The sequence below is a fragment of the Catharus ustulatus genome, chromosome 30 (assembly GCF_009819885.2).
Source record: "Catharus ustulatus isolate bCatUst1 chromosome 30, bCatUst1.pri.v2, whole genome shotgun sequence".
In the NCBI taxonomy this organism is placed as follows: domain Eukaryota; kingdom Metazoa; phylum Chordata; class Aves; order Passeriformes; family Turdidae; genus Catharus; species Catharus ustulatus.
Genome location: NC_046250.1, coordinates 2525021 through 2548402, shown reverse-complemented (window position 1 = coordinate 2548402; position 23382 = coordinate 2525021). Strand labels below are relative to the sequence as shown.

Sequence of the window (23382 nt, the reverse complement as noted above, 5' to 3'; positions counted from 1 at the left end):
CCCTGCTCAGCCTGTCCCCAGTGGTGGCACTGTCCCTGCCTGGCCTGTCCCCAACAGCAGTGGCCCTGTGTGTGCTGTCCCTGATGGGGATGGTGACACTGCCCCTGCTCAGCCTGTCCCCACTGCCACCATCTCTGGGTGACCTGTCCCTCACAGGGATGGTGGCACTGCTCCTTCCCAGCCTGTCCCCACTGCCACCATCTCTGGGTGACCTGTCCCTGATGGGGACACTGCCCCTGCCTGTCCTGTCCCCAACAGCTGTGACCCTGGGTGTGCTGTCCCTGACAGGGATGGTGACACTGCCCTTGACCGCTCTGTCCCCAGTGGTGGCACTGCCACCAGCTGTGCTGTCCTTAACGGGGATGGTGGCACTGTCACCAACTGGTCTGTCCCCAGTGGTGGCACTGCCCCTGCCTGGCCTGTCCCCAGTGCCACCATCTCTGGGTGACCTGTCCCTGATGGGGACACTGCCACTGCTCCTGCCTGGTCTGTCCCCAGTGGTGGCACTGCCCCTGCCCAGCCTGTCCCCACTGCCACCAGCCCTGGGTGACCTGTCCCTGATGGTGGCACTGCCACTGCTCCTGCCTGGCCTGTCCCCAGGGGTGGCACTGGCCCTGGATGAGCTGTCCCTGACAGGGACAGTGCCACTGCCACTCACAGGCCTGTCCCCAGTGTCACTAGCCCTGGATGAGCTGTCCCTGACAGGGATGGTGGCACTGCCACCAGCAGGGCTGTCCCTGATGGGAATGGTGGCACTGCCACTGACTGGCTTGTCCCCAATGTCACTGTCCCTGGCTGGCCTGTCCTTAACAGGGATGGTGGCACTGCCAGTGACCAATCTGTCCCCAGTGGTGGCACTGCCAGTGACCAATCTGTCCCCAGTGGTGGCACTCCCAATGAGTGGCTTGTCCTTGACAGGGACAGTGGCACTGCCACCAGCTGGGCTGTCCCTGACGGGAATGGTGGCACTCCTGGTGACAGGCCTGTCCCCACTGTCACTGCTCCTGGATGAGCTGTCCTTGACAGGGGTGGTGGCACTGCCACTGACAGGCTTGTCCCTGACAGGGACAGTGCCACTGCCCCTGGATGGACCAGCCTTGACAGGGACAGTGGCACTCCTGGTGACAGGCCTGTCCCCAACAGTGCCACTGCTCCTGGGTGAGCTGTCCTTGACAGGGGTGGTGGCACTGCCACTGACCAGCCTGTCCCCAGTGGTGGCACTGCCCTGGGATGGACTGGCCTTGACAGGGACACTGCCACCGCTGCCAGCCATGGGGACAGTGACACTGCGGGTGACAGGCCTGTCCCCAGTGGTGGCACTGGGCCTGGAGGGGCTGTCCCTGACAGGGATGGTGGCAGTGCTGGTGACAGGCCTGTCCCCAACAGTGCCACTGCTCCTGGGTGAGCTGTCCTTGGCAGGGGTGGTGGCACTGCCACTGACCTGTTTGTCCTTGACAGGGACAGTGCCACCACTGCCTGGCCTGTCCCCAGTGGTGGCACTGCCACTGACCTGCTTGTCCCTGACAGGGACAGTGCCACCACTGCCTGGCCTGTCCCCAGTGGTGCCACCACTGCCTGGCCTGTCCCCAGTGGTGGCACCGCCCCTGGATGGACCAGCCTTGACAGGGACAGTGGCACTGCCACCAGCTGGGCTGTCCCTGATGGGGACAGTGGCACTCCTGGTGACAGGCCTGTCCCCAGCTGTGCCACTGAGCCTGGAGGGGCTGTCCCTGACAATGACAGTGGCACTGCCACCAGCTGTGGGGACAGTGGCACTCCTGGTGACAGGCCTGTCCCCAACAGTGCCACTGGACCTGGGTGAGCTGTCCTTGTTGGGGACAGTGACACTGCCAGTGACAAGCTTGTCCTTATTGGGGACAGTGGCAGTGCCACCAGCTGGGCTGTCCCTGGCAGGGATGGTGGCACTCCTGGTGACAGGCCTGTCCCCAACAGCGCCACTGCCCCGGGATGAGCTGTGCCTGGCAGGGATGGTGGCACTCCTGGTGACAGGCCTGTCCCCAACAATGACACCACCCTGGGATGAGCTGTCCTTGACAGGGACAGTGACACTGCCAGCCACAGGCCTGTCCCCAGTGGTGGCACTGCCACTGACCTGCTTGTCCTTGACAGGGACAGTGGCACTGCCACCAGCTGGGCTGTCCCTGATGGGAATGGTGGCACTGCCACTGACTGGCTTGTCCCCAATGTCACTGGTCCTGGGTGAGCTGTCCTTGACAGGGGTGGTGGCACTCCTGGTGACAGGCCTGTCCCCACTGGTGGCACTGCCACTGACCTGCTTGTCCTTGACAGGGACAGTGACACTGCCACCAGCTGGGCTGTCCCTGATGGGAGTGGTGGCACTCCTGGTGACAGGCCTGTCCCCAACAGTGCCACTGCCCTGGGATGGAGTGGCCTTGATGAGGACAGTGGCACTCCTGGTGACAGGCCTGTCCCCAACAGTGCCACTAGGCCTGGAGGGGCTGTCCTTACTGGGGACAGTGGCACTGCCACCAGCTGGGTTGTCCTTGATGGGGACAGTGGCACTCCTGGTGACAGGCCTGTCCCTAGTGGTGGCACTGCCAGTGACCAGCCTGTCCCCATTGTCACTGGACATGGGTGAGGTGTCCGTGACAGGGACAGTGGCACTGCCACCACCAGGAGAGCCACCAGCAGGGACAGTGGCACTGCCACTGACTGGAATGTCCCTAAGGGGGACGGTGGCACTGTCACTGACAGGGCTGTCCCCAAGTGGGGCAGTGCCACCATCACTGACAGGGCTGTCCCTAGAGGGGACACTGCCATTGTCACTGACAGGGCTGTACCTAGAGGGGACAGTGCCACTGTCACTGATGGGGTTGTCCCCAAGAGGGACAGTGCCACTGTCCCCAGCCAGGCTGTCCCCAAGAGGGACAGTGCCACTGTCACTGACAGGGCTGTCCCCAGGAGGGACAGTGCCACGGTCCCCAAGGCAGATGGTGGCACTGCCATTGACCAAGCTGTCCCCAAGGGGGACAGTGGCACTGCCACCACCAGGAGAGCCACCATCAGTGGCACTGCCATTAACCGAGCTGTCCCCAACTGGGACAGTGCCACTGCCACCCACTGAGCTGTCCCTGAGTGTGACAGTGACACTGCCACCCACTGAGCTGTCCCTAAGTGTGACAGTGTCACTGTCCCCAGCTGGGCTGTCCCAAAGGGGAACGGTGGCATTGCCATTGGCTGGACTGTCCCCAAGTGTGACAGTGACACTGTCCCCAGCTGGGCTGTCCCCAAGGGGAACGGTGGCATTGCCATTGACTGGACTGTCCCCAACTGTGACAGTGCCACTGCCATTGACTGGACTGTCCCCAGCTGTGACAGTGCCCCTAACCGAGCTGTCCCCAAGGGGAACGGTGGCACTGCCACTAACCGAGCTGTCCCCAGCAGTGACAGCGCCACCGTCCCCATCCCCCCCCGCCGTGTCACTATCCACATCCATGCCGTCCCCCCCCTCCTCCCCCCTGTCCCCAACACCCACAGTGGCACTGCCACCCTCGGGTGACCCCCCTGGTGGCGTGTCCCCTCCCTCGGCTGACCCCGCCGTGTCCCCTCCCCTTTTTCGAGGCCTCCCCCTCCTCCTTTTCAGCGCGGTGGCCCCGTCCCCTCTGTCCCCTCCTCCCCCTTCTTGGGGACGCTTGGTGGCCTTGCCCCGCTGTCCCTCGCTGTCCCCTCCCTGCCTGGCAGTGCCACCAGGGGTCTCAGCCGCGGGGACACCCACCCCCCCCGGCAGCAGCACGTTGAGCACGGGGATGGCACCGGGGGGACTCAACAACCCCGCTGTCCCCCCGCCGCCACCCCCCGCGGGTGACAACGCTGTCCCCACCGGGAGCGGCAGCGCCACCTTCACAGTGCCACCCCCCAGAGGTGGCACCGCCGCCAGTTTGGGGACAAGCAGCGGGGTGGCCCCGGGGGGGGGCGGGGGTCGCTCCTGGGGGGGGATCCGGGGTAACAAAAGTGGCAGCCGGGCCACCAAGGCGGTCACCTGCGGGGTGCTGGTGGCCCTGGGCGGGTCCTGAGGGGGTTTCTTCTTCGTGGTGGCTTTGGGGACAGCGTCCTTCTTGGCCTGTAAGGGGGGGAGGTGACAGTTTGGGGACAGTTTGGGGTGGGGGAGGTGAGGGGGGGGTGGGGGAGGGGGGCTCACCTGGTCCTGGGCGCTGTCCGGAGGGTCCGGGACCTTCCTGGGGGGGGCGGGCCGGGGGTCCTGGGGGGGCTTGTCCGTGTTCTCTGCGGGGACATGGGGACATGGGGACACTGGGAGGGGAGGGGGAGTGTCCCCAGGGGGGTGGCAGTGTCCTCAAGTGGGTGGCAGTGTCCCCAAAGTGTCCTCAGTGTCCCCAGGGCAGTGTCAGTGTCCCCAAGGGCATTGTCAGTGTCCCCAGTGTCCCCAAGGGGGTGGTAGTGTCCCCAGGGTGGTGGCAGCATCCTCAAGAGGGTGGTAGTGTCCCCAAGGGGGAGGCAGCGTCCTCAAAGGCATGGCAGTATCCCCAGGGTGGTGGCAGTGTCCCCAAGGGCAGTGTCAGTGTCCCCATGGCAGTGTCAGTGTCCCCAGGGCAGTGTCAGTGTCCCCAGTGTCCCCAAGGGCATGGCAGTATCCCCAGGGTGGTGGCAGTGTCTCCAGGGTGCTGTCAGTGTCCCCATGGCAGTGTCAGTGTCCCCAGGGCAGTGTCAGTGTCCCCAGTGTCCCCAAGGGCATGGCAGTATCCCCAGGGCAGTGTCAGTGTCCCCAGTGTCCCCAAGGGGGTGGCAGAGTCCCCATGGCAGTGTCAGTGTCCTCATGGTGCTGCCAGTGTCCCCAAAGTGTCCTCAGTGTCCCCATGGCAGTGTCAGTGTCCTCATGGTGCTGCCAGTGTCCCCAAAGTGTCCTCAGTGTCCCCATGGCAGTGTCAGTGTCCTCATGGTGCTGCCAGTGTCCCCAAAGTGTCCTCAGTGTCCCCAGGGCAGTGTCAGTGTCCCCAGGGCAGTGTCAGTGTCCCCAGTGTCCCCAAGGGGGTGGCAGAGTCCCCATGGCAGTGTCAGTGTCCTCATGGTGCTGTCAATGTCCCCAAAGTGTCCTCAGTGTCCCCAAGGGCAGTGTCAGTGTCTCCATGGCATTGTCAGTGTCCCCAGTGTCCCCAAGGGCATGGCAGTATCCCCAGGGTGGTGGCAGTGTCCCCAGGGTGGTGGCAGTGTCCCCAAGGGGATGTCAGTGACCTGAGAGTGCTGGCAGAGTCCCCATGGCAGTGTCAGTGTCCTCATGGTGCTGCCAGTGTCCCCAAAGTGTCCTCAGTGTCCCCATGGCAGTGTCAGTGTCCCCAGTGTCCCCAGGTAGCTGTCAGTGTCCCCAGGGTGGTGGCAGTGTCCTCAGGGTGCTGCCAGTGTCCCCAAAGTGTCTTCAGCGTCCCCAGGGCAGTGTCAGTGTCCCCTGTATCTCCATGGGCATGGCAGTATCCCCAGGGTGGTGGCAGTGTCCCCAGGGTGGTGGCAGTGTCCTCAGAGTGCTGTCAGTGACCCGAGAGTGCTGTCAGTGTCCCCAGGGTGGTGGCAGTGTCCTCAGAGTGCTGTCAGTGTCCCCAGGGTGGTGGCAGTGTCCCCAAGGGCAGTGTCAGTAACCCCAGGGTGCTGTCAGTGTCTCCAATGTCCCCATGGCACTGTCAGTGTCCCCATGGTGCTCTCAGTGTCCCCACACTGTCCCCACTGACCTGAGAGCACCATGGCCATGAGCAGATCTGCATGGGCTCCCCTGCAGCTGATGATGTGCCATGACAGTGTCACTGTCAGTGTCCCCATGGTGCTGTCACTGTCAGTGTCCCCAGGGTGCTGTCAGTGTCCCCATGGTGCTGTCAGTGTCCCCACTCTGTCCCCACTGACCTGAGAGCACCATGGCCATGAGCAGGTCAGCGTGGGCTCCCCTGCAGCTGATGATGTCCATGGCAGTGTCACTGTCAGTGTCCCCATGGCAGTGTCAGTGTCCCCATGGTGCTGTCACTGTCAGTGTCCCTGTCCCCATGTCCCCATGGCAGTGTCAGTGTCCCCATGTCCCCATGGCAGTGTCACTGTCAGTGTCACTGTCCCCATGTCCCCATGGCAGTGTCACTGTCAGTGTCACTGTCCCCATGTCCCCATGGCAGTGTCAGTGTCCCCATGTCCCCATGGCAGTGTCCCTGTCCCCTCTCACCTGAGAGCACCATGGCCATGAGCAGGTCGGCGTGGGCTCCCCTGCAGCTGATGATGTCCATGGTGTTGTCACTGTCAGTGTCAGTGTCCCCATGGTAGTGTCCCTGTCCCCACTGACCTGAGAGCACCATGGCCATGAGCAGGTCAGCGTGGGCTCCTCGGCAGCTGATGATGTCCCATGGCAGTGTCACTGTCAGTGTCAGTGTCCCCATGTCCCCATGGCAGTGTCAGTGTCCCCATGGCAGTGTCCCTGTCCCCACTGACCTGAGAGCACCATGGCCATGAGCAGATCTGCATGGGCTCCCCTGCAGCTGATGATGTGCTGCTGCAGCAGGAACTGCGCCACCTCCACGATGCTGTTGAAGGAGCGCTTGAGGATCTTCTCAGCCCAGTCACAGGTCAGGGCACAGGCGGCCTCCATCACCTCCCTGCTGTGGGACTGGGACAGTTCAGCCAGCTCTGATTGCTGTGGGGACATGGGGACATGATTGGGGACAGTGACATGAGGGACAGGCCTCCATCACCTCCCTGCTGTGGGACTGGGACAGTTCACCCAGTTCTGATTGCTGTGGGGACATGGGGACATGATTGGGGACAGTGACATGAGGGACAGGCCTCCATCACCTCCCTGCTGTGGGACTGGGACAGCTCTCCCAGTTCTGATTGCTGTGGGGACATGGGGACATGGGGACAGTGACATGAGGGACAGGCCTCCATCACCTCCCTGCTGTGGGACTGGGACAGCTCACCCAGCTCTGATTGCTGTGGGGACATGGGGACATGATTGGGGACATGAGGGACAGGCCTCCATCACCTCCCTGCTGTGGGACTGGGACAGCTCACCCAGCTCTGATTGCTGTGGGGACATGGGGACATGGGGACAGTGACATGAGGGACAGGCCTCCATCACCTCCCTGCTGTGGGACTGGGATAAATCACCCAGCTCTGATTGCTGTGGGGACATGGGGACATGGGGACATGAGGGACAGGCCTCCATCACCTCCCTGCTGTGGGACTGGGATAAATCACCCAGCTCTGATTGCTGTGGGGACATGGGGACAGTGACATGAGGGACAGGCCTCCATCACCTCCCTGCTGTGGGACTGGGACAGCTCAGCCAGCTCTGATTGCTGTGGGGACATGGGGACATGATTGGGGACATGAGGGACAGGCCTCCATCACCGCCCTGCTGTGGGACTGGGCCAGCTCACCCAGTTCTGACTGCTGTGGGGACATGGGGACATGATTGGGGACATGGGGACATGGGGACAGTGACACAAGGGACAGGCCTCCATCACCTCCCTGCTGTGGGACTGGGACAGCTCACCCAGCTCTGATTGCTGTGGGGACATGGGGACAGTGACACAAGGGACAGGCCTCCATCACCTCCCTGCTGTGGGACTGGGACAGCTCACCCAGCTCTGATTGCTGTGGGGACATGGGGACATGATTGGGGACATGAGGGACAGGCCTCCATCACCTCCCTGCTGTGGGACTGGGATAAATCACCCAGTTCTGATTGCTGTGGGGACATGGGGACATGATTGGGGACATGAGGGACAGGCCTCCATCACCTCCCTGCTGTGGGACTGGGATAAATCACCCAGTTCTGATTGCTGTGGGGACACAGGGACATGGGGACATGAGGGACAGGCCTCCATCACCTCCCTGCTGTGGGACTGGGACAGTTCTCCCAGTTCTGATTGCTGTGGGGACATGGGGACATGATTGGGGACAGTGACATGAGGGACAGGCCTGCATCACCTCCCTGCTGTGGGGACATGGGGACACAGGGGATGCCAGCTCGGCCAGCTCTGACTGCTGCCATCAATCCCATCAATCTTGTAAAAATCCCCTAAAAACCCCATTAAAACCCCATTAAAATAAAAAAAAATACCATAAAACCACCCAAAAAAACCCCATAAAAATAAAGTCCAATAGAAACCCCATAAAACCCCAAAAAAACCCAAAAAACCCCTCAAAAAATCCCATAAAAATCAAAAAAAATCCTATAAAAACCCTTAAAAAACCCCACAAAAAACCCGTAAAACCCCATAAAAACTCCCTAAAAAACCCCTAAAAACCCCCTAAAAATCCCATTAAAACCCCCTAAAACCCCATAAAAATCCCATTAAAACCCCCTAAAAATCCCATAAAAACCAAAAAACCTCCATAAAAACCTATAAAAATCCCATCATAATCCCATAAAAATCCGATGAAAACCTCAACAAAATAAAAAAATTCCCATAAAAACCCATAAAAATCCAATTAAAATCTAAAAAAAATAAATAAAAAACCCCATAAAAACCTGATTAAAATCCAAAAAAATCCCATAAAAATCCACTTAAAACCCAAAAAAATTCCCCAAAAAATCCCATAAAAATCCAATTAAAACCCTTAAAAAAACCCAAAAAAATTCCATAAAAATCCCATAAAAATCCCATTAAAATCCCATAAAAATCCTATAAAAATCCTATAAAAATCCTATAAAAATACCATTATAATCCCATAAAAATCCCATTAAAATCCCATAAAAATCCCATTAAAATCCCATAAAAATCCCATAAAAATCCCATTAAAATCCCATTAAAATCCTATAAAAATCCCATTAAAATCCCATAAAAATCCCATTAAAATCCCACAAAAAAACTCACGTTCTCAGCCGCTTTCAGGTCCAGGCTGGGCAGGGGGGGGAGGCTCACCAGGGTTTTCCTGCGGATGCCCCCGTAGCAGTACGTGGGGAAAAGTCAAGGGTTGTGCCAAAAATAATAAATATAATAATGGGATTTGGGAGTGGGGGAAAGGGGGGAAATAAAAGGAAAAAAGGGGGGAAAAAACAGGAAAAACTGGGGAAAAAATGGGGGGAAAATGGGGAAAAAATGGGGAAAAAATGGGGAAAAATGGGGAAAAAATGGGGGGAAATGGGGGGAAAATGGGAATTTGGGAATGGGGGAAATGGGTAAAAATGGGAAAGAATGGGGAAAAACAGGAAAAATGGGGGGAAAATGGGGGGGAAAATTGGAAAAATAAAAGGAAAAAAGGGGGAGAAAAACAGGAAAAAATGGGGGGAAAATGGGGGAAAAAATGGGAAAAATAAAAGGAAAAAAGGGGGAGAAAAACAGGAAAAAATGGGGGGAAAATGGGGGGAAAATGGGAATTTGGGAATGGGGGAAATGGGTAAAAATGGGAAAGAATGGGGAAAAATAGGAAAAATGGGGGGAAAATGGGGGCAAAAATTGGAAAAATAAAAGGAAAAAAGGGGGAGAAAAATAGGAAAAAATGGGGGGAAAATGGGGGAAAAAATGGGAAAAATAAAAGGAAAAAAGGGGGAGAAAAACAGGGAAAAATGGGGGAAAAAATGGGGGGAAAATGGGAATTTGGGAATGGGGGAAATGGGGAAAAATGGGAAAAAATGGGGGAAAAAATCAGGGGAAAATGGGAAAAAAAAACCAGGAAAAGTGAGGAAAAAGTGGGAAAAATGGGGAGAAAAACAGGGGGAAATTGGGAAAAATACAGGGAAAAATGGGGAAAAAATAGGAAAAAAAATGGGGAAAAATACAGGGGAAAAATGGGGAAAAATACAGGGGAAAAAGTGGGAAAAATGAGGAAAAAAACCAGGAAAAATGAGTAAAAAGTGGGAAAAAATGGGGGAAAAACCAGGGAAAAATGGGGAAAAATACAGGGAAAAATACAGGGAAAATGGGGATAAAATAGGAAAAAATGAGGAAAAAAACAGGGGAAAATGGGGAGAAAAATAGGGAAAAATGGGGGAAAATGGGGAAAAAAACAGAAAAGTGTGGAAAAAATGGGGGGAAAAAACAGGGGAAAATGGGGAAAATTGGGAAAAGGGAAAAATAAAGGGAAAAATACAGGGAAAAATACAGGGAAAATGGGGATAAAATAGGAAAAAATGGGGAAAAAAACAGGGAAAAATGGGGAAAAATGGGGGAAAATACTGGGAAAAATACAGGGAAAAATGGGGACAAAACAGGAAAAAATGGGGAAAAAAACAGGGGAAAATGGGGAAAAATGGGGGAAAATACTGGGAAAAATACAGGGAAAAAATGGGGATAAAATAGGGAAAAATGGGGGAAAAATAGGGAAAAATGGGGGGAAAAACAGAGAAAAATGGGGGAAAATTGGGAAAAATACAGGGAAAAATGGGAAAAAAACAGGGGAAAATATAGGAAAAATGGGGGGAAAAACCAGGAAAAATGGGGGAAAATTGGGAAAAATAAAGAGAAAAATAAAGGGAAAAAACCAGGGAAAAATGTGGAAAACGTGGGAAAAAATGGGGAAAAAACAGGGAAAAATGGGGAAAAAACCCAGGAAAAAATGGGGAAAATTTGAGAAAAATACAGGGAAAAATGAGTAAAAAGTGGGAAAAAATGAGGAAAAAACCAGGAAAAATGGGGGAAAATTGGGAAAAAATTGAGGGAAAACCAGGGGAAAATGGGGAAAAAAAACAGGAAAAATTAGTATAAAGTGGGGAAAAATGTGGGGAAAACCAGGGAAAAATGGGGGGGAAAAACATGAAAAATGAGCAAAAACTGGGAAAAAATGGGGGGAAAACCAGGGAAAAATGGGGGGAAAATGGGGAAAAATGGGGAAAAAACCAGGGAAAAATACAGGGAAAATGGGGAAAAATGGGGGAAAAAAACAGGAAAAATGAGTAAGAAGTCAGAAAAAATGGGGGGAAAACCAGGGAAAAATGGGGAAAAAAACCAGGAAAAATGAGTAAAATTTGGGAAAAAATGGGGAAAAAAACCAGAGAAAATTTGGGAAAAATAAAGGGAAAAATGGGGAAAAAAACAGGGAAAAATGAGGAAAAAATGGGAAAAAATGAGGAAAAAACCAGGAAAAAACAGGGAAAAATGGGGAAAAAAGCCAGGAAAATTTGGGAAAATTTGGGAAATTAGGGAAAAAGCAGGGAAAGCAGCAGGGGCCCAGCACTGAAGGATATTTGGACTGGCCTCTGCCCCCCAGGCGCCGCGCTTTGATGTTGGGGAAGATCTCGCGGATGATTTTGCCGAAATTCGCGGTGCTGAGAGGGCGGCAGGCGAGGTTGTCACAGTAACGCCTGGGGGGGACACAGAGAGGGAATTGTGGGGGGGGGTGGCAGGACATGGGGACACGAGGCATGGGGACATCGGGACAGCAGGACATGGGGACGGGGGACAGGGGGACAGGGACAGGGGGATACAGGGACAGCAGGACATGGGGACAGCAGGACATGGGGACAGGGACAGGGGGACACCAGGGACATGGGGACAGGGGGATACAGGGCATGGGGACATGGGGATACAGGGACACAAGGACACAGGGACACAGAGACAGGGGACATGGGGACATGGGGACACAGAGACAGGGGACATGGGGACACAGGACATGGGGACATGGCGACATGGGGACACAGGGACATGGGGACACAGGGACAGGGGGACACCAGGAACATGGGGACAGCAGGACATGGGGACAGCAGGACATGGGGACATGGGGATATGGGGACAGCAGGGTATGGGGACATGGGGATATGGGGACAGGGGAGGACACAGGGACACGGGGACTTGGAGACACAGGGACAGGGGACACAGGGACAGGGGACATGGGGACACAGGGACACAGGGACACGGGGACACAGGGACATGGGGACAGGGACATGGGGGACATAGAGGACAGCAGGACATGGGGACATGGGGATATGGGGACATGGGGACATAGAGGACAGCAGGACATGGGGACATGGGGACATGGGGACAGCAGGACATGGGGACAGGGGGACATGGGGACACAGGACATGGGGACATGGGGACAGCAGGACATGGGGACAGGGACAGGGGAGGACACAGGGACATGGGGACATGGGGACAGCAGGACATGGGGACATGGGGACATGGGGATATGGGGACGGGGGATACGGGGACATGGGGACACAGGGACACAAGGACACAGGGACACAGAGACAGGGGACATGGGGACAGCAGGACATGGGGACAGGGACAGGGGAGGACACAGGGACATGGGGACATGGGGACATGGCGACATGGGAACACAGGGACACAGAGACAGGGGACATGGGGACATGGTGACCTGGGGACACGGGGACAGGGGATACGGGGACACAGAGGACACAGGGACATGGGAACATGGGGACAGAGGACACGAGGACGTGAGGACACGGGGACAGGGAACACAGGTACAGGGGACACAGGGACACAGGGGACATAGGAACACAGGGACACAGGGACATGGGGACACAGGGACAGAGGGACACGGGACTCCAGGCTATGGGGACACAGGGGCATGGGGACACAAGGACACAGGGACATGAGGACATGGGGACAGGGGAGGACACAGGGACACGGGGACTTGGAGACACAGGGACAGGAGACACAGAAGACAGGGGACACAGGGACACAAGGACACAGAGACAGGGGACATGGGGACAGGGGACATGAGGCCATGAGGACATGGGGACACAAGGAGACAGAGACACGGGGACATGGGGACACAGGGACACAAGGACACAGGGACACAGAGACAGGGGACATGGGGACATGGGGATATGGGGACAGGGGGACAGGGGAGGACACAGGGACACGGGGACTTGGAGACACAGGGACAGGGGACACAGGGACAGGGGACACAGGGACACAGGGACAAGGGTCAGGGTGTCCCAGGGACATGAGGACACAGAGACACGGGGACAGCAGGCCATGAGGACATGGGGACATGGGAACATGGGGACAGGGGACACAGGGACATGGGGACACAGGACCCCAGGCCATGGGGACACAGGGATACAGGGACAGGGGACACAAGGACAGGGGACACAGGAACAGAGGACGGGGACACAGGGACAGGACACAGGGGACAGAGGGACAGGGGACACAGGGACACAGAGGACAGGGGGACAGCAGGCCATGAGGACACGGGGACACAAGAACATGAGGACACAGGGACATGGGGACCTGGGGACATGGGGGACACAAGGACAGGGGACACTGGTGACACAGGTGACACAGGGGACACAGGGGACAGCCACACTCACTTGTAGGCGTCGTACATGTCCTGCTTGGGCAGGCAGGTGTCCCAGGGACAGGGGGACATGGGGACAGGAAACACAGGGACACAAGGACAGGTGACACAGGGACACAGGTGACACAGGTGACACAGGTGACACAGGTGACAGTCCCTCACTTGTAAGCATCATACACGTCCTGTTTGGGCAGGCAGGTGTCCCAGGGACACAGGGACACAGGGACAGGTGACACAGGAACATGAGGACAGGTGACAGGGGATACAGGGACACAAGGACAGGTGACATAGGTGACAGTCCCTCACTTGTAGGCGTCATAGACGTCCTGCTTGGGCAGGCAGGTGTCCCAGGGACAGGGGGACACAGGGACAGGGACAGGTGACACAGGGACACAGGGACAGGTGACACAGGTGACAATGACACTGTCCCTCACTTGTAGGCGTCGTACACGTCCTGTTTGGGCAGGCAGGTGTCCCAGGGACAGGGGGACAGGGGACACAAGGACAGGTGACACAGGGACACAGGGACAGGTGACAGGTGACACAGGTGACACTGTCCCTCACTTGTAGGCGTCGTACACGTCCTGCTTGGGCAGGCAGGTGTCGGTGTGCTCCTCCAGGTGGTTGCGGATCCAGCTGCAGGCGTGCATGTGCTCGGCTGGGGCCAGGGAGCTCAGCTCCAGAGAGCCCCCGCTGCGGGGACAGCGACAGGGACAGACAGGGACAGGGACAGACAGGGACAGGGAGGGGACAGGGACAGCCCGTTGACATCTCTGCTCTGACACAGCATCCTGAGCCACACCTGGCACAGCTCCATCCCATGGATCCCATCCCATGGATCCCAATGATCCCATTGATCCCATGGATCCCATCCCACTGATCCCACTGATCCCATCCCATGGATCCCATTGATCCCATCCCATGGATCCCAATGATCCCACTGATCCCATGGATCCCATCCATTGATCACACTGATCCCACTGATCCCATCCCATGGATCCCAATGATCCCATAGATCCCATCCCATTGATTTGATCCCATTGATCCCATTGATCCCACTGATCCCACTGATCCCACTGATCCCATCCTATGGATCCCAATGATCCCACTGATCCCATCCCATTGATCCCATTGATCCCACCCCATCCTGTCCCATCCCACTGATTCCATCCCATCAATCCCATTGATCCCATCCCACTGATCCCACCCCAATCCCATGGATCCCATCCCACTGATCCCACTGATCCCACTGATCCCATCCCATCAACCCTACTGATCCCATTGATCCCATCCCACTGATCCCACCCCAATCCCATTGATCCCATCCCATCGATCCCATTGATCCCATTGATCCCATCCCACTGATCCCATTGATCCCATCCCATTGATCCCATTGATCCCATCCCACAGATCCCATCCCAATCCCATGGATCCCACCCAATTCCATCCCATAGACCCCACAGATCCCATCCCATCCATCCCATCGATCCCACTGATCCCATCCCATCAATCCCATTGATCCCACTGATCACATCCCATTGATCCCATTGATCCCATTGATCTCATTGATCCCATCCAGTGGATCCCATCCCATCCCATCCCATAGATCCCATCGATGCCATCCCATAAATCCCATAGATCCCATCCTATTGATCCCATCCCATGGATCCCATCCCATTGATCCCATGCCATAAATCCCATAGATCCCATTCCATTGATCCAATCCCATTGATCCCATTGATCCCATTGATCCCATCCCATCCCATAAATCCCATCCCTTGGATCCAATCCCATCCCACAGACCCCACAGATCCCATTCCCTGGATCCCCCAGTGTCCCCCCAATGTCCCCAGTGTCCCCTCAGTGTCCCCCCAGTGTCCCCAGTGTCCCCAATATCCCCCCAGTGTCCCCCCCAGTGTCCCCCCAGTGTGTCCCCATGTCTCCAGCCCCCCCAGTATCCCCAGTGTCCCCAGTGTCCCCAGTGTCCCCAGTGTCCCCCCAGTATCCCCTCAATGTCCCCCCAGTGTCCCCAGTGTCCCCCCAGTGTCCCCAATGTCCCCCCAGTGTCCCCCCAGTGCCCCCCCAGTGTCCCCAATGTCCCCCCAGTGTCCCCCCAGTGTCCCCAGTGTCCCCCCAGTGTCCCCTCAGTGTCCCCCAGTGTCCCCAGTGTCCCTCAGTGTCCCCCAGTGTCCCCAGTGCCCCCCCAGTGTCCCCCAGTGTCCCCCCAGTGTCCCCCCAGTGCCCCCCCAGTGTCCCCCAATATCCCCAGTGTCCCCAGTGTCCCCTCAGTGTCCCCCCCAGTGTCCCCCAATATCCCCAGTGTCCCCAGTATCCCCCATGTGTCCCCATTAATGTCCCCAATGTCCCCCTCAGTGTCCCCCAGTGTCCATCCCCAGTGTCCCCAGTGCCACCTCTTGTCCCCCAGGCCGGGTCCCGCGGGCAGCTGCAGGTACAGGTACAGTTTGTCACTGTCCGAGAACTTCTGCACGTCCTGCTGCGCTCGGGGACACGGACAGGGACAGGTCAGGGACAGACAAAATTCCAAAAATTCCAGGTCAGGGACAATCCCAAATACCAAAAATTCCAGGGGCAGGGTCAGGGACGATCCCAAAATCCAAAAATTCCAGGGACAAGGATGAGGGATGATCCCAAAATCCAGGAATTCCCACATCAGGGAGATCCCAAATTCCAGGAATTTCAGGGGCAGGGTGATCCCAAATTCCCAGGGACAGGGAGAGCCAAAATCCAGAAATTCCAGGAGCAGGGGGAGACAAATTCCAAAAATTCCAGGGGCAGGGATGATCCCAAATCCAGGAATTACCAGGAAAGTCAGGACAATCCCAAATTTCAGGAATTCCAGGGACAGAGACAATCCCAAAATCCAGGAATTCCCACATTAGGGAGATCCCAAATCCAGGAATTGCAGGGACAGGGATGATCCCAAATCCAGGAATTCCAGGGACAGGGATGATCCCAAATTCCAGGGGCAGGTCAGGGATGATCCCAAATCCAGGAATTCTCAGGACAGGTCAGGACAATCCCAAAATCCAAGAATTCCAAGGGACATGGGCAGGGATGATCCTAAAATCCAGGAATTCCCACATCAGGGAGAGCCCAAAAACCAAAAATTCCCAGGGTCAGGGTGATGGATCCACCCAAAATCCAGGAATTCCCAGGTCAGGGAGAGCCCAAATTCCAAAAATTCCAGGGGCAGGGACAGGGAGATCCCAAATCCAGGAATTACCAGGGGCAGGGATGATCACAAAAACCAAAAATTCCCAGGGTCAGGGTGATGGATCCACCCAAAATTCAGGAATTTCCAGGGACAGGGATGATCCCAAATTCCAGGAATTCCCAGATGAGGAAAATCCCAAATTTCAGGAATCCCCAGGACAATCCCAAATTCCAGGAAAATTCAGGACTATCCCAAATTTTAGGAATTCCCAGAACAGGATAATCCCAAAATCCAGGAATTCCCAAGAAAAGTCAGGGATGATCCCAAATCCAGGAATTCCAGGTCAGGACAATCCCAAATTCCAGGTCAGTGATGATCCCAAATTTTAGGAATTCCCAGGACAATTCCAAATTCCAGGAATTCCAGGAAAGGACAATCCCAAATCCAGGAATTCCCACAATAGAGATGATCCCAAATCCAGGAATTCCAGGGACAGGGAGATCCCAAATTCCAGGAATTCCCAGATGGGGAAAATCCCAAATTCCAGGAAAATTCAGGACAATCCCAAATTTTAGGAATTCCCAGGACAATCCCAAATTCCAGGAATTCCCAGGTAAATCAAGATAATCCCAAATTTTAGGAATTCCCAGAACAATCCCAAATTCCACAATCCCAGGGAACTCACCAGGATGGAATCCACTTTGCTCTGCACGGATTTGCTGTGGGGGCAGAGAGCAGGGTCAGGGATGATCCCAAAAAATCCTGGGATTCATCCCAAAAAATCCCAGAATCAATCCCAAAAAATCCCAGAAAGACAATCCCAGCTCTTCCCATAAAAATCCCCAATTTTCCCCATAAAAATTCCCAATTTTTCCCATAAAAATCCCAATTTTTCCCATAAAAATTCACAATTTTTCCATAAAAATCCCCAATTTTCCCCATTAAATTCCCATTTTTCCATAAAAAACCCCACTTTTCCCCATTATAATCCTCAATTTTCCCCATAAAATGCCCATTTTTCCCATAAGAATTCCTATAAAAATTCCCATTAAAATCCCCAGTTTTTCCCATAAAATTTCCCAATTTTCTCCATACAAATCCTCCCTTTTTCCCATAAAAATTCCCAGTTTTTTTTTTAAGAATTCCCATTAAAATTCCCATCAAAATTCCCAATTTTCCCCATTAAATTTCCCAATTTTCCTACAAAATTCTCAGCTTTTCCCATAAAAATTCCCATTAAAAATTCCAGTTTCCCCCATAAAATTTCCCAATTTCCCCATAAAAATCCCAAATTTTCCCCATTAAATTTCCCACTTTTTCCATTAAAAATCCCAATTATCCCCATAAAAAATCCCACGTTTTCCAATAAAAATTCCCATAAAAACCCCAATTTTTCCCATTAAAAATCCGACTTTCCCCCATAAAATTTCCCACTTTTCCCAATAAAAATCCCCACTTTTCCCCATTATAATCCCTAATTTTTCCCATAAAATCCCAGTTTTCCTATAAGAATTCCCATTAAAATCCCCAATTTTCCCCATAAAAATCCCCAATTTTTCCCATAAAATTCCCACCTTTTCCCATAAAAATTCCCATAAAAATCCCCAATTTCCCCCATAAAATTCCCAATTTTCCCCATAAAAATCCCAAATTTTCCCCATTAAATCCCCACATTTTCCCATAAAAATTCCCATTAAAAATCCCTAATTTTCCCATAAAATTTCCCATTTTTCCCCATAAAAATCCCCAATTTTTCCCATAAAATTCCCAGTTTTTCCCACAAAAATTCCCAGTTTTCCTGTAAGAAGTCCCATAGAAATTCCCACTTTTCCCCACAAAAAATCCCAATTTTTCCCATAAAATCCCCAATTTTCCCCGTTATAATCCCCAATTTTTCCCATAAAATCCCAAATTTTCCTCATTAAATTTCCCACTTTTTCCATTAAAAAATCCCAATTTTCGCCATAAAAATTCCCAATTTTCCCCATTATAATCCCCAATTTCCCCCATAAAAACCCCAAATTTTCCCCATAAAATTCCCACATTTTCCCATAAAAATTCCCATAAAATCCCCAATTTTCCCCATAAAAATTCCCATTAAATTTCCCAATTTTCCCCATTAAATTTCCCATTTTTCCCCATAATTTCCCCCCAAAATTCCCCTTTTTTTTCCCTACGAGATGCTGCCCCTGAGCTCGTGCAGCAGCGTGCTCGCCTCGCTGGCCCCCGCGCCCTTCCTGCCGGCCCTGGGGGCCTCCTGCTCAGCCATGGCAGCTCCTGGAACAGCAAATCACAGCCAGAAATGGGGAATTGTCAATAAAATTCACACAGAAAAATTAACATTGAAATTCACATTAAAATTCCCATTTTTTTCCCATTAAAATTCCCATTTTTTCCCATAAAAATTCGCATTTTTTCCCATTAAAATTCCCATTTTTTCCATAAAAATTCCCTTTTTTTCCCCATAAAAATCCCAATTTTTCCCATAAAAATTCCCATTTTTTTCCATAAAAAATTCCCATTTTTTCCTATAAAAATTCCCATTTTTTCCATAGAAATTCCCATTTTTTCCATAGAAATTCCCAATTTTTCCCATAGAAATTCTCATTTTTTTCCTATAAAAATTCTCAGTTTTTTCTGTAGGAATTCCAGGTTTTCCTGTAGGAATTCCAGTTTTTTCCTATAGAAATTCACAGTTTTTCCCATGGAAAATCTCAATTTTTTCCTGTAGGAATTCCCAGTTTTCCTATAAAAATTCCCATTTTTTTCTATAAAAATTCCCAGTTTTTCCTGTAGGAATTCCAGTTTTTCCCCATAGAAATTCCCAGGTTTTCCCATAAGAATTCCTGAGATTTCCCATAAAAATTCCCAGTTTTTCTTCATAGAAATTCCCTGTTTTTCCCATAAAAATTCCCAATTTTTCCCATAAAAATTCCCATTTTTTTTCTATAAAAATTCCCAGTTTTTCCTGTAGGAATTCCAGTACTTCCTATAAAAATTCCCATTTTTTTCAATAAAAATTCTCATTTTTCCCATAAAAATTCCCAATTTTTCCCATAGAAATTCTCAGTTTTTCCTATAAAAATTCCCAATTTTTCCTTTACAAATTCCTGGGATGGTCACAAATTTTCTGTAGAAATTCCCAAGGTTTCCTATAAAAATTCCCAGTTTTTTCCCATAAAAATTCCCAGTTTTTCCTGTAGGAATTCCCGTTTTCCCCATAAAAATTCCCAATTTTTCCATAGAAATTCCCAGTTTTTCCTCACAGAAATTTCCAGTTTTAGGTAAAATCGGGAATAAATCCCACTGAGGGTTGTGGGGACAGGGACAGGGACAGGAATGGGACAGGGACAGGGACCCTGGGTTGGGGACACCAGGACAGGGGGACACCAGGACATGGGGACACCAGGGCAGGGGTCCTTGGGATATGGGGACAGCAGGACAGGGGGACATGGGGACAACAGGACAAGGGGACACCAGGACAGGGCTCTAGGGACATGGGAACATGGGGACAAGACGACAGAGGTCCTAGGGACAAGGGGACAAGAGGACACCAGGACAGGGGTCCCAGGGACACGGGGACATGGGGACAGGGGGGTCCCAGGGACAAGGGGACTTGGGGACACCAGGACAGGGGGACACCAGGACAGGGGGTCCCGGGGACACCAGGACACCAGGGACATCAAGATACCAGGACTTGGGGACACCAGGAAAGGGGGACATGGGGACACCAGGACAAGGCTCCAGGGACACAGGGACACCAGGACATGGGGACAGGGGGACATGGGGACACCAGGATGTGGGGACACCAGGAAAAGAGGTCCCAGGGACACCAGGACATGGAGACAAAGGGACAGGAGTCCCAGGGACATGGGGACATGGACAAGGGGACACCAGGACAGGGGGACATCAAGACACCAGAACTTGGGGACACCAGGAAAGGGGGACATGGGGACACCAGGACAAGGCTCCAGGGACACCAGGACATGGGGACAGGGGGGTCCCAGGAACACCAGGACATGGGGACACCAGGACACAGGGACACCAGGACACAGGGACACCAGGACAGGCCTCTAGGGACATGGGGACATGGGGACAGGAGGGTCCCAGGGACAAGGGGACATGGGGACACCAGGACAGGGGGACACCAGGACAGGGGGACACCAGGGACATCAAGACACCAGGACTTGGGGACACCAGGAAAGGGGGACATGGGGACACCAGGACAAGGCTCCAGGGACATCAGGACACGGGGACAGGGGGGTCCCAGGGACATGGGGACAGGGGAACACCAGGACAGGGCTCCCAGGGACAAGGGGACATGAGGACAAGGGGACACCAGGACAAGGGTCCCAGGGACGTGAGGACAAGGGGACACCAGGACAGGGGTCCCAGGGACATCAGGACATAGGGACACGGGGACAAGGGGACACCAGGACAAGGGGACATGGGGACACCAGGAAAAGAGGTCCCAGGGACATGGGGACAAGGGGGTCCCAGGGACAAGGGGACTTGGGGACACCAGGACACAGGGACACCAGGACAGGGTGTCCCGGGGACACCAGGACACCAGGGACATCAAGACACCAGGACTTGGGGACACCAGGAAAAGAGGTCCTAGGGACACCAGGACATGGGGACAGGGGGGTCCCAGGGACAAGGGGACATGGGGACACCAGGACATGGGGACACCAGGACAGGGGGACAAGGGGACACAGGGACACCAGGACAGGGGTCCCTTGGGAGATGGGGACACCAGGACATGGGGACACCAGGAAAAGAGATCACAGGGGACACGGGGACAGGGCACCCACATGGCCCCAGGGGTCACCCGGAAGGATCCCCGGGCCCGCAGCCAGGGGTCAGCCGGAAGTGATTCCCGAGGGCACCGGAAGTGACCCCGAGGGGGGCCCACGAGACCACCGCAAAGCCACCCCCGGGGCCACGGCGACATGCGACACCAGGAAGCCACCCCTGGGGACACGAAGCCACCGGGAGCCACCCCCAGAGGCCACCGGGAGCCACCCGCGGGGTCACCGCGAGCCACCCCCGGGGTCACCGCCGCCCTCCCGGCGCGGTGCCGCCTGCCGGGACCCCCCTGTCCCCGCAGTGTCCCCGCGGTGTCCCCACGGTGTCCCCAACTCTGTCCCCACCCCCTCCCCCCCCCATCCCGCACCCACCTGGTCCCGTCCGGCTCGGGGGGGTCCCCAAAATGGGGGTGGGGGGGGGAGGGGAGGGGTCCCGCCACGTGCCCCGCGCCCCCCGCGCGAACCGAAAGTGGACGCGCCCCTCGCTCGCCGCGCGCGCGGCCCCTTCTTTTTTCTGATTGGCTGCGGCGCCGCTGGTCTGCCCGGATACGGCGGAAAGCGCGGCTGTGATTGGCTGAGCTCGGCCCCCCCCCTCCCTGCTCGCGGCTGGGGGTGAGCGGCCGGATGGGGCGGGGCGGGAGGGGCCGAAATCTGCCTGGCAACAGCGATCTGATTGGTCGGGGCGGGCGGAGCGAGGGGAGACGGGTGTGAGGCGAGCGTGCAAGGGGGGGGTCACGTGGGGGGGGTCACGTGAGGTGAGTGTGCAAGGGGTCACGTGATGAGTGTGTAAGGGGTCACGTGATGAGTGTGCAAGGGGTCAGGTGGGGTCACGTGGGTGAGTGTGTAATGGATTGTCACGTGATCAGGTCACGTGGGTGGGTGTGTCGTTGAGGGTCACCTGATGGGGTCACATGGGTGTGCGCCATTGAGGGTCACGTGATCATGTCACGTGATCGGGTCACGTGGGTGGGTGTGGCAAGGTGTCGATGACCCCAAGGAATTTTTTATAACTCAACTAAAAAAAAAAATAAAAATAAAAATCGTCCTGGATTTCCTCAGAGTGGCTGAAAGTCACAGAGACCATCCCAAAAAAAAAAATTAAAATTAAAAAAAAATAATAAGAGATGGAGTGGCGGGAAGATTCTGGAAAAATTCCGGAAAAATTGGAATAAAAAAATCCCACAGTAAAAGAGATGGAAGAGCGGGAAAATTCCAGAAAACCTGGATCAGGCCATCCCACAAAAAACCCCAAAGACAGTGGGAAAATTCCAGAAAAAATCCAGGAAACTCAGATCCAAAAATCCCATGGAATAGCAGGAAAATTCTGGAAAAGTTCCTGAAGACCTGGATCCGAAAATCCCACAGAAAAAAACATGGAAGAGCGGGAAAATTCCAGAAAACCTGGATCCAAAAATCCAAAAAAAATCCCCATGGAACAGCGGGAAAATTCCAGAAAACCTGGATCCAAAAATCTCAAATAATCCCCCATGGAACAGCGGGAAAATTCTGGAAAAATTCCAGGAAACTCAGATCCAAAAATCCCACACAAGTCCCATAGAACAGAGGGAAAATTCTGGAAAACCCAGATCCAAAACTCCCACAAAAAACACCCTGGAACAGTGGGAAAATCCCAGAAAAATTCTGGAAAACTTGGATACAAAAATCCCATGGAACAGCAGGAAAATTCCAGAAAAAAATCCAGAAAATTCAGATCCAAAAATCCCAAAGAACAGCGGAAAAATGCCAGAAAAATTCTGGAAAACTTGGATCCAAAAATCCCACACAAGTCCCATGGAACAGCGGGAAAATTCCAGAAAAATTCTGGAAAATTCAGATCCAAAACCCCCAAAAATCAGCAGGAAAATTCCAGAAATCCCAGATCCAAACCCCAGGGGATTTTCCCAGCCCGGGATTTATTTTTATTATTTTTATTTTTATTTTTTTTCCCGGGATTTTTTTTTTTTTTCCCCAGAAATGAGACTCGGGAAGCTGCGGCTGCTGCAGGGAAATGACTTTTATTGATTTGGGAAAAGGGGACAGGGATAACCCGGGATAAGGGCTGGGATAACCCGGGATAAGGGCTGGGATAACCCGGGATAAGGGCTGGGATAACCCGGGATAAGGGCTGGGATAACCCGGGATAGGGGCTGGGATAACCCGGGATAAGGG

General features: G+C 54.0%; 2 protein-coding genes across 2 annotated transcripts; one reads left to right on the top strand and one right to left on the bottom strand.

The window, feature by feature from the left end:
- The first annotated feature begins 602 nt into the window (after positions 1-602).
- LOC117008628 (proline-rich protein 36-like) lies at positions 603-3541 on the top strand. The gene is made up of 5 exons (XM_033082601.1): positions 603-860; positions 894-1818; positions 2131-2905; positions 2969-3481; positions 3520-3541. Exons 1-5 carry the CDS (start codon positions 708-710, stop codon positions 3539-3541), a joined length of 2388 nt encoding a protein of 795 aa, XP_032938492.1. The 5' UTR covers positions 603-707.
- A 24-nt stretch (positions 3542-3565) lies between these two features.
- Positions 3566-21652, bottom strand: RFX5 (regulatory factor X5; the record flags this gene model as incomplete). Its single annotated transcript, XM_033082600.1, has 12 exons — positions 21586-21652; positions 18583-18682; positions 17091-17124; positions 15642-15724; positions 13795-13923; positions 11156-11272; positions 8847-8928; positions 6453-6658; positions 6194-6357; positions 5718-5789; positions 4181-4263; positions 3566-4102 (listed from the first exon to the last, which is right to left on the bottom strand). Coding segments are annotated over exons 2-12 (1599 nt in total), but the record flags the coding sequence as incomplete, so codon positions are not given.
- Between the last annotated feature and the right edge of the window lie 1730 nt (positions 21653-23382).